We start from the raw sequence: 16,143 nt of genomic DNA, 5'->3' as shown, positions 1-16,143 counted from the left end.
TCAAGGTAGGCCAGCCTCCGTGCCTGTGTGTGTGTGCGTGCGTGCGTGCATGCGTGCGTGCGCATGTGTGCCTGTGTGTGCGTGAGAGTGAGAGATATAGATGTTTGGTGACGGGCGGTCTTGCAGCAGCCTGGAAATCAGATTAATCTGACAGTGCAAAAAAATGGAAAAGATTAGGTCTGGCCCTGCTCGGTTGTGATTGGATTTTCGCTGCCCTTTAAAGTTGTGGGGCACCAATTTAGGGGCCCATTATGCAAATATGGGGCGGGTTCCACCCAGAGATTGGAGACTAAATATCTAGTATCTACACAGTGATATTAGCCTGGCCATGCCAGGCTAGTTTTATAGAGCTGTAATATTGACAATTTAGGCATTATCCCATTCTGACCTGAGATCAGATTTTTATTTTTTTAAGTATTTTACATCCTGACAGTTTTCTGAAAAAGCTGTGTTTCTATGTCAGTGGTTCTTCGATTGTTCAAAAATAACAGACCTACAAGCTCGTATGAGTAACATGGAACCAAATGTACCCGTCAGGGTCCATTTGGTTCCATTTGTACACTCTCAGAGTTACAGACCCATAAGGGTTCATTTGGTTCCTAAACTATCATTTAGCTGGTGGACCCCCTGGAAATCCCTCAAGGACCCCTAGGGGTCCCCGGACCCCACTTTGGGAACCCACTGGTCTACATAACATGCTCTCGTACATTTTAACCTTTGCATAAGCCTGCAAGGTCGTCAAGGCTAGCATGCACGCACGCACACACACACACACACACACACACACACACACACACACACACACACACACACACACACACACACACACACAGACTATCTCTCTCTCTCTCCCTACATTTCTGCCTTGTTTTCTTTCCATCCATCCAGCCAGTCTCTCTGAACCCATCCGTTCTGTCTCATTCACAGCAGCTGGGAGGCGACCCTCAGAGCTGGACGACGGTGTACGGTGTCCTGAAAGGGACAAACCTCTTCTGCTACCGGCAGCAGGAGGATGCGGAGGCCAGCAGCGTGGAGCCGGTGTTCACCATCGCCATCAACAAGGTGGGGCCGCGGCAACGACTCTCACCATCCTGAGCCTGTTCTTCGCCGCGCGGCGGGGGAGAAATAGAGCCGATGTATACATACAAGCTCACTTAGTTTTAGTCACCTGGAATGTTCTAGTGTTTAGTCTAGTTTTAGTCGACTAAATGTCATACGATTTTAGTCGACTAAATCTACAGTTGATTTAGGGACTAAAATGTGTTTTGGCAGGCCTTGATGTCGTTGTAATGACATATTTTACACTTTGGTTGCATGCTGAAAATAGCAGATATACAATCTCACAACGCGTCGCAGCGCGACACATTGTGAGATTGTATATCTGCTATTTTCAGCATGCAACCCAGCATAAAATTTTTGACGTTTAAAATTTTTGACGTTTAAAATTTTTGACGAAATTGTCAGTGTATTTAGTCTTAGTTTTAGTCATCAGATTCGTTTTTATTTAGTTTTAGTCAGTGAAAAATGGTAGTCGACGAACATTTTTCGTCTTAGTTTTAGTCGACGAAAACAACCCTGGTGTACGCCAGCTGTCTCCCAGCGCAGCGCACCTCGCCTACACACGGAGGCCAGCTGTCTTCCAGCGCACCACACGGAGGCGCGGAGCGAGCGAGCGTGCAGACGGCGACATCGTACGGAGACATTGTCCTGATATGGAGCGTCGGTCAGTCGCCACGTTGCGACATATAGCCTGAACCAATCAAAATAACCAATGAATATAGCGGCGCGTAGATCTTCAACCAATGACAGTGTCTGGTGCCGCGAAACCTCGCTCGAATAGAGGCTCCGCGAGCGAACATATAGGACGGGCGGAGGACGAATATAGGATGAATATAGGACTCATCACTCGCTTGCATCGCTGGCGGTATATATGAGGTGCTAGGCTATATCCTCAGCGCACTAGGCCTTTTTAGCCCCTTTATCCTCCCCAATGAGCTATGAGCTTGTAGATCTGCTATTTTTCAATAGCTAAAGCACAACATAATGCTAACACCAGAAGGGGTTCCGGCCCAAAAGTGAAAGTACAGTATAAGTGAAAAGTACATTGCAGTGTACTGCAATGTACTGTAGCAATACAAAAGTCCAGAATTACAAACGTACATGAGTGAAAGCGCAAACGTATTGGCATCAAAATGTACTTAAAGTACCAAAAGTAAACATATATTCACTATGCAGAAATGTCCCGTTTCAAGTTTTCAAATGTGTACAAATCTTTTGAAAATGGCAGATCTACAAGATTCACAATGCGTCTCTCCACGACGCATTGTAGATCAAGTCTTTTCAAATGGTTGAAATGTATATAGGGCTGAAGTGGTTAATGTAGGTTTTGTAATCAAAATCTACAAAGTAACTAGTAACTAAAGTGTCCAAATAGTTGTAGTGTAGTAAAAGAACAAAAGTAGATATCGGAAAATTGCCTCAAAATTGTACTTAAGTAAATCTACTTGGTTACTTTCCACCACTGATGAAATTAAAGCAGTCGGCAGGGAGGTTCCTAGAGCGCCAAAGTGAATGGATGGAGCAATACTGACACCTAGTGGTCAGGGCAAGGTCTTTTAAAAAATAATCCATTTCTCATCTCCTGGGAAGCCAGATCACTGATTGAAACACTTTGAAGAGTACGAGTGGGAGGGGTTAGGGATAATTATAGGGTATAGAGTACGAGTGGGAGGGGTTAGGGATAATTATAGTGTATAGAGTACGAGTGGGAGGGGTTAGGGATAATTATAGGGTATAGAGTACGAGTGGGAGGGGTTAGGGATAATTATACTGTATGAGATACATTTTTTTATTACAATGATAATGAATGTATTTAGACAGCACATTTCTAGACATGTGCTTTTACAGAACAGGGTAAAAGACAACAACAACATAATCAAAGCCACAACGAGATGTCAGTAAATAAAACAGCAGGCCCAAAATGAAGGCATTTACAATCAATGAAACAGAATAAAGTATGCAAAAGCAATTTAAGAGAAGGCCTAGATTTTCAGAAGAGATTTATAAAACGTGACATGTGATTTTGCAAGTCTTAAGATTTAAGACATGCAAAATCAGTGTTTGCAATTGTTAATTGTTAATTAACCGTCTTCCTGCCATTGCCGAAGCCCTTCGGCAATTGAAGCATTAATTTGATATTAACGCTTGCTGCCATTGCCGAAGCCCTTCGGCAATTGCACTTTTATAGTGCATATGATTGATCAAGCCATAATGCTACTCACGTTAGCCGGTTAGCTAGCAGTGTTGTTAGCACTGCACTGGATCGTTCATATTAATTCACCGTCACCATAAGAATCCATTCTATCCGTTTCTTTCAATCGCCTGTATCTCCTATTCCTTGTCCCAGATGGCATTTTTGGTCAAAACAGCGTTTCTTTGACGGCACGAGCCGACGTTGTGGATGGCTAAAATGTACCGGCATTGATTCGATCATGTAAACAAAGGTTGTCTTGGCAACGTAAAGCTGGCAGGGATAAGCTCACTTCCGGTTGAGGCAAAATGTGGCTTTTCAAAATAAGAGCTCAAATTAAAAAAATGTTGGCATGAATTAGGTCCTAATTTCTCAATAAATGGCAGCAGTAAAAGGGTTAACAAGTAGGGCGTTCCCAAAGCTTAAGGGAGCACAGATTGCAAACGCCCTGCCACCCTTTGGTGCTTTAGCTATTGAAAAATAGCAGATCTACAAGCTCATAGCGCACCACCGAGTGGCGCGCTACGAGCTTGTAGGTCTGCTATTTTTTGAAAAAATCAAAGAACGACTGACACGGAAACATGGCTTTTTCAGAAAACTGTCGGGATGTAGAAGACATTTTTTGAATCTGATCTCAGGTCAAAATGGGTTAGTGTTATCCACGTTTATTAATACTCACTTTTATACTCAAACGCGCATTGGCGTCGTTTTTCCCCCCGTGATTCCAGGAGACCAGAATACGGGCGTCCGAGAAGGACCCCCACACCAAGGCCCAGAGCATCTGCATCACCAACCAGTACGGAGGAGAGGAGGTCACACACACCCTGACGGCGGACAGCCGCGACGACACGCACCGATGGATGGAGGCCTTCTGGCAGCACTTCTACGACATGAGTAAGGAGAAGAAAGAGCACGTTAGTTTAGTTTAGTTTAGCTTATTTGCACATATGTAAATAATAACAACAATATGGTAAAAAATAAAAGAAATACAGAAGGCAAATATTTCAATAAGAAACAAGATTAGTTACATACATGAATGTGCTGGAAGTGCCATAAAACCCCCAAAGGGGCTTCCTATAGAAGCTACCAGTTGATCTTAAATAACAGAAATTAAGATATGAATAATATTGGTAAGGGATTTAAAAATAATAATAATGAAAATAATTAAAGAATATTCTAATAATAAATATCAAATAATAACAAGCTTGTTAATAAAAAATTGCAGTAATTGTCTCTTAAAAGAGCAGAGACTAGTACAGACTCTGATATGAGACTGTAAGTTATTCCAAAAGTGTGGTCCTCTGAACTTGATGGAAAATTGGGCCGATGTTGTCCTGAAGAAAGCGTTCCAAACGTGTTGCACATCAGGGTTCCCACGGTCGTGAAATTCCTGGAAATGGGCAATGCATTGTTTGTGACATGGTCACAAAGTGCTTTTACAGAAGCAATATTGAATTATTAGGTTTAGCTATTTGCTACGTACCTTGCTTTTGGAGGAGAAAAAGTAGTATTTCTGAAGTATGGTAATGATTACGTATGCCTGTTATGGCAGTGGTGTCAGATTACATACATGTATACATAGGGGCATTACTGTACCTTTAGTCCACCCGACACTGAAACATGTCATCGTTACGTCACCATCGATAAGCAATTATACCCTGGCATTGGTACATATATTCACCACGTCATATGCTCATATGTCTATGATATAATGTGTATATGTCTATAATGTATGTATATGTAATTTCTGAGTGATTAGTGGTATAATGTGGTTACTCGGGTGGTTTGATGCGTATGTCCCTGACACAGAAACATATCAAACCCTGGATAGCCATACATGGAGAAGACTGTATCATCGCCTAGATCTGCATATGTATGGAGCGGGGCCAGCAACTCTACATCTGACCTCAAACCCCAAACACTTTGATCTCCATATATGGAGCTGACCTATTCTGACGTTATTGTTGACCTGACCACACTTTCTTTGGGCATTGCACATAGGTGTAAGAGACTGCCCAATGATTGTTTTATATAGGCCAGGAAATTGGGTTAAATATTCTGGAAAGGTTTTGGAAATTCATTACAAAAAAGAATTGTGGGGAACCCTGTGCACATGCATGTTACATTGCCATACACACTCTTCAGATCAAAGATTCGCGATGAGCCGACTATGAAACATGCAACCAGAATCCCTCAACGAAATTCTGTTTCATCGTAGTGGCATCTGGTATATACTTATATACTGTGGCTTCTTCCTATTATACTGTAATTGTACTCTGCCTCATTGTGCCAAAATGAAAGGTCAATGAGTCGTACTCGTCTCTCCTCTATACTGAAGTCTGCCATTTCTGGGTTCGCTCACACTTTGGTGCGCGTGAAGACAGGGGAGAACACGCTTGTAGTGCGGCACAAAATGGTTCAGCTTATTGGTTAAAAAAAAACATTCGTATTGATATCCCCCTGACACACACGTGTGTTCCGAATCTACGGTCATTTGGCAATTCGAATCAAACGGGACTCAAACCAGCCATCGCTGGCCGTCCTGCTTTACACACCACACAAAAGTGTATACAGACTGTACACAGTATCCCATATTCACTCACCCTATTGAAATTGAAACATGACAAATAATGCCCAAGTATAACGGTATAGTAAATGAAAAGGTCATTCAGAGAGGGTTTTGTTTAGTGGCATAAGATGGCATTATGTTTCGTGTGACAACCACACGTCATTATCGCAAAACATATTATGTTGCCATAAAGAAATGTGTGGTTGTGACAAAATCCCACACAAAATCCCACACAGGGCAAACTATACCCTATATTAAATTGTTTATATGATCAATACAAGTAAATTAATACTTGATAACCCTTCCACAGTAGTAGCTTTTTCATATTTTCGATTATTTTGCATATTTTCTTACATAATGCATCATTTGCATATTTAAAAATGTAAAAATGGATAATACAATAAATCATTGTCTTCTCAATTGGGGAAGTTTCATGGCGATAACAATCTAATATAGGTATGGTTTTGCCTACTCAATTCATAATTAACGTTTCAATTTTGGAGATCTGGCTCATGGACTAAAAACCAAAAAGAACTGAACCGGTTCCCATTGGGAACCAACCGGTGGAAAAGGGGCCTGAATGTCACTCATGAGTGTGCCTGTTGTAACCAGAATCTGATTGGATGGTTTTTGTCCGTCCCCCTCGCAGGCCAGTGGAAGCAATGCTGCGATGACCTGATGAAAATTGAAGTGCCGTCGCCGAGGAAGCCGGCCCCCATCGCCCCCAAACAGGGCTCCCTGTACCACGAAATGGGTGAGACGTCGCGGAAGTTCAAGTTTCTCAGTCGTTCACATCGTTCCATTATTACGATTTAGGCATTTTTTTAGCAGACGAGGAAGGATCCGCGGCTCCTTTCACACCGTTTGCACAGAGCGCAACAACGTCAGGACATGGTCGTACACAGACACTTTGAGTCAACAACGTCAGGACATGGTCGTACACAGACACTTTGAGTCAACAACGTCAGGACATGGTCGTACACAGACACTTTGAGTCAACAACGTCAGGACATGGTCGTACACAGACACTTTGAGTCAACAACGTCAGGACATGGTCGTACACAGACACTTTGAGTCAACAACATCAGGACATGGTCGTACACAGACACTTTGAGTCAACAACGTCAGGACATGGTCGTACACAGACACTTTGAGTCAACAACGTCAGGACATGGTCGTACACAGACACTTTGAGTCAACGTCAGGACATGGTCGTACACAGACACTTTGAGTCAACAACGTCAGGACATGGTCGTACACAGACACTTTGAGTCAACAACGTCAGGACATGGTCGTACACAGACACTTTGAGTCAACAACGTCAGGACATGGTCGTACACAGACACTTTGAGTCAACAACATCAGGACATGGTCGTACACAGACACTTTGAGTCAACAACGTCAGGACATGGTCGTACACAGACACTTTGAGTCGCGAGATTGAATTTTTAGCTTTAATCCATGTTAGACGTCACGCGGCTCTTGTCCTGATCAGCTGGCTGCGTGACCGTGTAACCTTCCCCCGAGCGTGGAAGGAAATAACCCACGTCTCCGTCACGCACACGCATGAAATTTTTTTGAGTAGGATGAAGAGAAAAAAAAGGGAATAAAATTGTCGCTGACAGTCGGAAACCTTGCATGTCCAAAACCGTTGCTTTATAAAAGACCTTAAAATATAGCCACTATATATTCAGACAATCTACATTCACTGCTTCTGTGCGACACTCTTTTTGGGTTGAAGCAGGATGTTAATTTACAGGGTAAAAACATGGAGATGCAAGGTTCTTCCGCCTGAGAGCGAAGAAATCGAGGGCATATCCATGAAATCCAAATAGATGGGTTTGTGCCGTGTTTGTGTTGTGTTTGCCTGCTGCGTTGCATGGGAATGTTTCTAGCTTTGACGTTGTGGGTCCGTCTGCATGACGAACACTGTCATCCTTTAAAACCAGGGTTTGATTTGCTGAAGGGTGCGTGGGGTGAGGTGTGGGGGGGGGTCAGTGCCTCTTTTTTTAACATTCCCCTCTCTGGTCTTTCATTTTCATGGGCCATTTTGTTAGCCTCATATTGCCCGAGTCTTTTTTGGGGCCGCTGCTTGGCATATTATTACCTATTATAATTATGTCCTCAGCATTCCAAAATCCAAAATTAGCATTCTGATAGGCTGAGGACATCAGGCAGATAAACATGACTTTTTTAGATATATAGGCAGACTTTTCATGTCTTCTTCTCGGAAGACCTTATAAAAACTATGAGGCTACACTTTTTTTTTTAAATCTCTGCTGCTATTGGTCAGACTGAGTTAAATGCATACATTCCCATTTGGGCGGGAAAATGTGCTTAATGAGTGTTGCCATTCAAGAATATAATACAAAAATAGTTTTTAGATTTCGATTTGAATAAAACAAAAGAAATAGGGGGATTTAGGCGATCTACAAGTTCACAACGGTGTGAGCATATAATATATCTGGCTTAAGTGTTGTTGTTTTTTAACGAATCAAACCCTGTTTAAAACCTCTCTTCCACCTTACTGTATGTACTGTAGCTAGTGTCTATATCTCTGACATACTGACTCACTTTCACTGTCTCTTTCCTTTTCTCTGTCTGTCTGTCTGTCTCTGTTTTCCCTGTGTCCCTCGTGATGTTCCTCTCTTTCACCCTCCTTATTTTTGTAAATCCATCCTATCCCCCCCCCCCCCCCCCCCCCCCCCCCCCCCTTCCATCCACACAAACATCATTTTCCGTCATGCTTTTAACGTTCAAATATCTCCCGTTCGGTTGAATTGCCTTGGTCTTTAAACAACCCCTCTCTTCATCATACCAATTCCCTTGATTTTAATACCTTCCTCTAAATTAACAATCACACATCCGTCTGATTAATAATGTGTTGTCCATTAACACCCGCACCTGGACCTCTATCCGACTCTCATCGTCACATGCTCCATCCTTCCTTTCCTTTCCTTTCCTTTCCTTTCCTTTCCTTTCCTTTCCTTTCCTTTCCTTTCCTTTCCTTTCCTCCTGCTTCCTCGGGCAGCCCCCCTTGCCACACCCTCCTGTGAGGGTCTCCTGCTCCAGGACAATGCCGTGTCGGCCGAGATTCGCGCTCTGCTCTCGTCCTATTACAATGACAGGTGATGTAACTGGAGAACGACACACAGGGATATGAACCTGAACAACGCATTCTCACACCCAAAACGGTCCGTCCCAAGTATTTTTTTGGGATATGACTTAACCCATTCTGACCTGAGATCAGATCCATACGAGGTTTCCACTGGACACACACTGGTCTGATTAACTCGAACGGCGATGAGTCGGCTGAAGTGGACCTTGGGCGTCGCCCGGGCGGCTCACTTGGCAGCGGCTCTCGTGACTCAAGACCACTTTAGAACGGCTTGCCTCCATTTTTTCTTCGCGGACCTCTTGGGTTTGAGAGTGGACCTCTTGGGTTTGAGAGTGGACCTCTTGGGTTTGAGAGTGGACCTCTTGGGTTTGAGAGTGAGAGTGGCACTTCTTCATTTACTGGAGTGACCTCTTGGGTGTGAGAGTGGCACTTCTTCATTTACTGGAGTGCGGAAGTGCCCCGGAAACGGAAACGGCAACGCTTGGTCACATTTTCTGTCCAAAGAAGTCACCATATTATGCACGTCGGGGAGTGAGAGTGTGTTGACATTAAAGGAAAACACCTGTTTTCAACCTTTATCCCTAATGGGCGCTGATGATAAGATGGCACCATTTCTGTCTGCTCACTCTGGGTCTCTGAAGTGGGGCTGTGGACACGATTATGTAAATCTTCTTTTTAAGATATCTCTTGTGGAGAGAGATATGGGGGGGGGGGGGGGGAGGGAAGACACGCAGCAAAGGTTATCGGGGGATCGGGACTCGAACCTGCGACACGCTTGTCAGGCTGGATTGCCAACCTAGGTGCCTAGTGGACCGTTAGCCCGTCAGAATATGGAGATGTTTCTGCCCCGACAGCCACGATATACTAACTACATACGGGCATAGGGCACATTTTTAACCATCCACAGTAGACCACTGCCCCCGCAGAGCATGTAGACATGTAGACAAAAAAGGCGTGAATGAGTATAGCGAGTATTTACCCACATGAGATGACGTTGGAAAACAAAAGGTCAAGCGTTCTTTTAAACCCATTTAGGCCTGACCTCAAAATAAATAAAAAATAATGTCTTTGTTCAGATCGATGAGCGGTTGTTAACCCATTTCGGGGCGGGAACCCCTTTTGGTGTCAGCATTATGTTATGCTTTAGCTATTGAAAAATAGCAGATCTACAAGCTCATAGCGCGCCACTCGGTGGCGCGCTACGAGCTTGTAGGTCTGCTATTTTTGAAAAATCGAAGAACGACTGACACGGGAACGTAGCTTTTTCAGAAACTGTCAGGATGTAGAAGACATTTATAGAATCTGATCTCAGGTCAAAATGGGTTAATCTCTCTCTCTCCCTCTCTCTCTCTCTCTCTCTCTCTCTCTCTCTCCCCGTCTGCTACTGTTTCGGCGTCATCAATTTTTAGCTAGATGAACATTTGCAGCGTTGGCCTTCCTCTTGACATCTTTCCTCAGCTGGAAAAACAAAGATTGTTTAACCCATTTTGACCTGCAGATCAGATTCTGAAAAAGAAAAGTCTTCTACATCCTGACAGTTTTCTGAAAAAGCTACGTCTCCTTGTCAGTCGTTCTTCGATTTTTCAAAAACAGCAGACCTACAAGCTCGTAGCGCGCCACCGAGTGGCGCGCTACGAGCTTGTAGGTCTGCTATTTTTGAGTGGTGCAACCACTCCAAGGAACAGCAATGTCTGTGCGTACCTATGTAGCCGTGGTCATGAGCACCAGTGGTGTGCGCATGCGTGCGCACACGTGTGTGTGTGTGTGTGTGTGTGTGTGTGTGTGTGTGTGGAGTATATGACTTATTAGTACCAGTAGGGGGCGCCAGAAACAGAGAGGGATAGTGCATGCTCTGTTGCCTGCTAATGAGAGAGAGACCACTCAGTTCACACGGGTGTGATTTTCCAATAGCTAAAGCATAACGTAGTCGTGCAAACACCAAAAGGGGTTCCAAAATTGGGTTAAAGGTTTTATGGGGGAAAATATCAAAACGGCAATGCGTTGATAACAAAAAAAGAAAGAAAAGAAACACTGGGTATACTGGTTGTTATCACTCTGTCCCCCGCCGCAGACACGAACGTAGGTATAGACAACACCTGTGTCATGACCAGTGTTGTTTTTGGCAGCAGATTTCTATTTTAGTTTTAGTCACAGTCTCTTGAATAGTTTTCACTTTAGTTTTAGTCACATTTTAGTCACCTGGAAGGTTCTAGTGTTTAGTCTAGTTTTAGTCGACTAAATCTGCAGTTGATTTAGTCGACTAAAATGTGTTTTGACAGGCCTTGATGTCGTTGTAATTTGTTTTTTTAATATCTTTTTTATCCCACGATTTTGTAACCCATTTTTCACCCCTGTGTCAATTGATGTCGTTGTAATGACATATTTTACACTTTTACACAGCATAAAACTGGATCTCTTGTCCACTAGTACCTTCCTAACATTTTAGTCTAGTTTTTATTTGTCGACGAAATTGTCAGTATATTTAGTCTCAGTTTTAGTCATCATAGATTCGTTTTTATTTAGTTTATATTTCGTTTTAGTCAGTGAAAAATGGTAGTCGACGAACATTTTTCGTCTTAGTTTTAGTCGACGAAAACAACCCTGGTCATGACGAGCTTCTCATCCCTCCCCCCCCCCCCCTGCAGTTATTGAGACGTCGGAGGACTTCGGCGGCGGCAGCACCGTCGCGGCGGTGTCCGACATCCTGGCACGGAGGAGGATGCAGGAGCTGGAGCTGCAGCGCAGCCAGCTGCAGGGGGGCGTGGTGGGCACCTCCTCCCCCTCCCCCACCTGGATGTCCCAGCTGTTCGAGGATGAGGAGGAGGAGGGGGGGCCCCCTCGTCCTCCTCATCAAGGCCCCCCTCGCCTGTCCCCGCGCACCCCGCCCCACCACCACCACTGCTGCTGCTGCACCACGCCGCCGCGCTGCCCGCTGGAGCGCTCGGACGGCAGCCTGCCGACGTCGGACAGCGACAGCCCCTGCCTCGGCCTCGGCCTCGGCCTCCGCCGCCACGTCTGGGTCGCCGAGCCGCCCTCCTCCCCCTCCTCCTCCGGCTTCTTCTCGTCGTCGTCGCGCATGCGGCCGCGCACGCTCTCTCTGGACGCCAAGCTCAGCACCCTCCGAGGGAGGGGCTACGGAGGAGGAGGAGGCGGGGCTTTCCCGTGCTCCTGTCGTCACGGTGCGGCGCCTGCACCTCCTCCTCCTCCGTCCTCCTCCTCGCTGCTGGTCGTCGCCGCCGCCCCGCTCCTCCTCCTCCCGGCCTCCTCCTCCTCCTCGTCCTCCTCGTCCTCGTCCTCGTCGTCTCAGCGGGCGCCGCGCTGCGCCACGCAGACCACGCTCTCCTGCTCCAGCTCCGCCTCCTCCAGCTCCTCCGGCTCCACCAACAGCGAGGGCCGGAGCCACAGCCCCGAGGAGGAGGAGCCACAGGGAGGAGGAGGAGCCCCGTCGTCCGCCTTCTCGCGGCCCTCACCGGCCCGCCGCAGCCTCAGGAACCTCAGGGCCCGACTGGACCCGCGCAACTGGCTCCAGAGCCAGGTGTGAACGCCAATGGACCCCCGCACACACACACACACACACACACACACACACACTCGTGACGCAGCGAGGACTGCCAACGAAACGCAGAAGAACAGCGCTTTGTGACGATACGTGAACTGACCTCAGGATCGACCCGTTAAACCACAAACCCCCCTCCTCCTCCTACATACGGACCCGTTTAAGTTACTATACTTGTGAGGACGTTATTATCTTATAGGACGGAAATTTCATTCATGCATTTTTCTTTTTTTTACCTCATTGAATTCTTTCCCATTTTCAATCCGAACTCTGAATCCCCAAATAGTCGATCTACGGGGTTGAGCTTGTAGACATTGTTTTATGTGCAAAAACCAGACGCAGCCTAACTTTATTAGGGATAAATCCAAGCTCATAAGTATAGCAATACAAGTACACACACACACACACACACACACACACACACACACCCCTGGGGTAAACTGGAATACCTTCTAACTAAGTCTCTGCAGGCTACTGGGCTGTTTACAGCTGCAGCGTACTCCAAACGACAAACAGACTTTGTTCAGCTTTCAGAAAGGGTCTCGCCGAACTGAGGCTCTTTTCATCTTTCTGCCTACTTCTCAGCTCTGAGTTCCCGGACACTAGACCCGGGGCTAGACCACTCAGTATTCTTCCTAGCGACAACACCGTCCGCAACACCTAAACAATCCTTGGGGCGTTGTGCCATCCGGAGCCTCCTCTGTTTAATTTCATCAAACTTTTGACATAATTTGTACCGGAGACTTTTGCCAATTTCTGGCGCCAGACGCGGTGGACAAAGTGCGGCGTTAGCTCTCGCCATTCATTAATTAATTTGCCATCTGGAGGTGTTTGTATAGTCACTCAGAGAGGGATCTATCCTCAGCCAAAACGGTCAACGGTACATGACAAGATTGTGGAAATAAAACCATGTAAGCATTAATAGATTTACAATTATGGGAATTAATGTACAAAAAAGGCATGGTAATCTTTTATTGAAAAAACAAAAAAAACAAAAAAACATTGCGATACCAATAAATAGGATTTAACATTTATTTAACACAATCGATTGATCGATCATTATTAAAGAAAACATGCTCTGAAAATGCACGCTTCCGTGTTAGGCGGTCAGATGGGTGGGCCTGCATGAATACCTTCCAAGATTTTCAAGTGGGCCCGATCCAGAACAGGGTTGATATTTATAGAACCACTGCTTTCCGACTGTGAAGCCGGTCCAGAACAGCAGGGGGAGCTGTGTTCACATCCTGGACAACCACAGAATGATGCTACTTGGGAGAAAAATGATTCTAATACAATGGAGAGTTTTGTCTTTTTACTCACCCTACCAGCTATACTCTCTGCTGGGAGGGTGTTCTTCTGAATCTTTAACCCATTTTGACCTGAGATCAGATTCTAAAAAATGTCTTCTGCATCCTGACAGTGTTCTGAAAAAGCTATGTTGTCGTTCTTCGATTTTTCAAAAATAGCAGACCTACCAGCTCGTAGTGCGCCACTCGGTGGCGCGCTATGAGCTTGTAGATCTGCTATTTTTCAATCGCTAAAGCATAGCATAATGCTAACACCAAAAGGGGTTCCCCGCCTACAGAACGGGTTAAACTGGAAAAATATTTAATTTCATGCTCTTATTGTCACCGGAAATCGTAAAACATGAACTAAAAACATGCAACGTCTATTTAAAGTTCTATGAGTGCTGGAACACTGGTGGATCATGTGTTGTTACTGGTGACTTAATTGTATGTGATGGTTTGAAGTGTAAGCATGTTGTCTAAGCTGAAGACGTGCACGGCAGCGTGCATTTTATCACGTCGAGTCTGCGTCTTTGGAAATGTCGGGGAGAAAAAAAGAAAAAGGCTCCCGCATGGTGAAGAGGGCGGCGCGTCTGTTGTTCTTCCCTTTATAAACTGTGACATCCACGCCGGTGTACTTATCGTTTTGATATTGACACAAAAGACGACCGACCCCCTTAAAAGTCTCTCCTGGCAAAGAAATTGTACATGTATGTATATATATATATATATATATATATATATATATATATATATATATATATATATATATATATATATATACACACATACATTTATGCTATGCACCGTTTTATCATTTATTTTCTTTCCATGGTTTGGCTTCAATGGCGAGAAGTTGTGTCAACTCACGAATTTGCGACAGCAAAGGAAATCTCGTGAAAAAGCTCAACACTTAAACCTCACATGTTGTCGAGCGGAGTCCGTCGGAGCTCTGTACAAGTGTCTTTTCTGTTTTAATATCTTCGCTGAAAATAGCCGATTGACAAGCTCGTCACGTGTCGCAAATTCGACGCGCGTGAGCTTGTCGATCTGCAATTTTTTTCTGCGAAAAACATTTTCTGGGAGTTTTGAAGTGGTTTCTAATATACGAGTGTTCACATTAACTGTTAAACTGGTTGTTGTTAACTGGTGATCTGTGAAGAAGAAAAAAAAACAATAACGTGCTCTTCTTCCCTTCTCCGCTCAGCTGAACACTGTTGACAGGATTAGGCTTTTGGTTAAACACGGTCAACGGCGTCTGGCATCAAACTGAATGATTAAACCAAAGGTCGACGACGTGTCACTCGCTGCTTATCGTCGTAATCACCACCACTAAGCCATACGAACTCTCTACGCGCTCCACTGCCTTCGTTCATTGCAGTCTTGTCAGATTCCTTTCGACGTTAAGCGGTACCTGCTTTTGCGGATCTTGTGTCAAGCCTCGACAACAAAATGTGAAACGACAACCTATGAGTTGGGTTTTTTATGCATACAGGAGGAGATATTTATTTGCAATGTGTGATATGGTGGTTGCATTCTTTCTTTTTTTTCTGTGAAAGTGTGTTCACTTAAAAAAAAAAAAAGAAGCCAATTAATTGTAATTATTTTTGTTCTGGTGATATAGTCTGTGGTTTTACTCACACTGCCAGCTCATGGATTTCGATTTATTTGCATGGTGATGCTTGTTGTTTCTGTCTAGATGACAGAGACTACTTCAAACTGAAGGTGGCGACATGGGCTGAGAGAGAGAGAGTGTGTGTGTGTGTGTGTGTGTGTGTGTGTGTGTGTGCGTGCGTGCATGTGCTTGCGTGAGAGAGAGTGTGTGTGTGTGTGTGTGTGTGTGTGTGAGAGAGAGAAACGTCTTCCTCAGTGCAGTGAAACCTAATTTTACTCTGGACTTTAACTGCATTAACCATTTCCTTCGGGGAGGGGGGCAACCATTTACACTACGAAGTAAAACTGTCAAATGTTCTAAAGAGCAAGCACCATTTGTTACTGTACATTCATTTTTATTTTATTTTGTTTTGTAAGTTAACAAACAGAACTCCTCCCTTTTGTATTTTGTTCAAATCTATTTTACCTTATTGATTTTTGTTATAAATGCAACTATATTGATATAAATATATATATATATATATTATTTTAATTTTAACAGATGGCGTGCAGACTTTTAAAACTGTTGCGATAGATAACATTGAATGTTATAACCTTTGCGAGAGAGCGTTCTCATGCTAACGGGCCTTGTGTTGTGCATGCACGCGCCATCGTCAACCTAGGAGGGCGGTCACTGTCGCTCTCCGTTTAAATAATGTAACATAATGATAATAATAAATGCTTTATCGGTTTGTACGTTAAGTGTCTTGT

The 16,143-nt window shown here is 44.5% G+C and overlaps 1 protein-coding gene across 3 annotated transcripts in view; it reads left to right on the top strand.

Annotated features, from left to right (window-relative positions):
• rtkna (rhotekin a) overlaps positions 1–16,143 on the top strand; it is a gene marked incomplete at its 5' end in the record, with an annotated part of 195,349 nt that extends 179,206 nt beyond the window's left edge. For 2 of the 3 annotated variants that reach the window (XM_083784506.1, XM_083784507.1), the window contains 5 exons: positions 1–5; positions 928–1,062; positions 3,979–4,144; positions 6,469–6,573; positions 11,583–16,143. The exon at positions 1–5 is cut by the window's left edge and continues 102 nt beyond it. In XM_083784506.1, coding sequence (XP_083640632.1) covers positions 1–5; positions 928–1,062; positions 3,979–4,144; positions 6,469–6,573; positions 11,583–12,478 — 1,307 coding nt within the window. In that variant the 3' untranslated portion in view covers positions 12,479–16,143. The remainder of the gene's footprint in view (positions 6–927; positions 1,063–3,978; positions 4,145–6,468; positions 6,574–11,582) is intronic. The other variant, XR_014570404.1, reaches the window with a different exon arrangement.

The sequence above is a fragment of the Protomyctophum parallelum genome (assembly GCF_964188405.1).
Source record: "Protomyctophum parallelum genome assembly, chromosome: 15".
Classification (NCBI taxonomy): Eukaryota; Metazoa; Chordata; class Actinopteri; order Myctophiformes; family Myctophidae; genus Protomyctophum; species Protomyctophum parallelum.
This window is presented reverse-complemented; position numbering and strand designations above follow the sequence as displayed.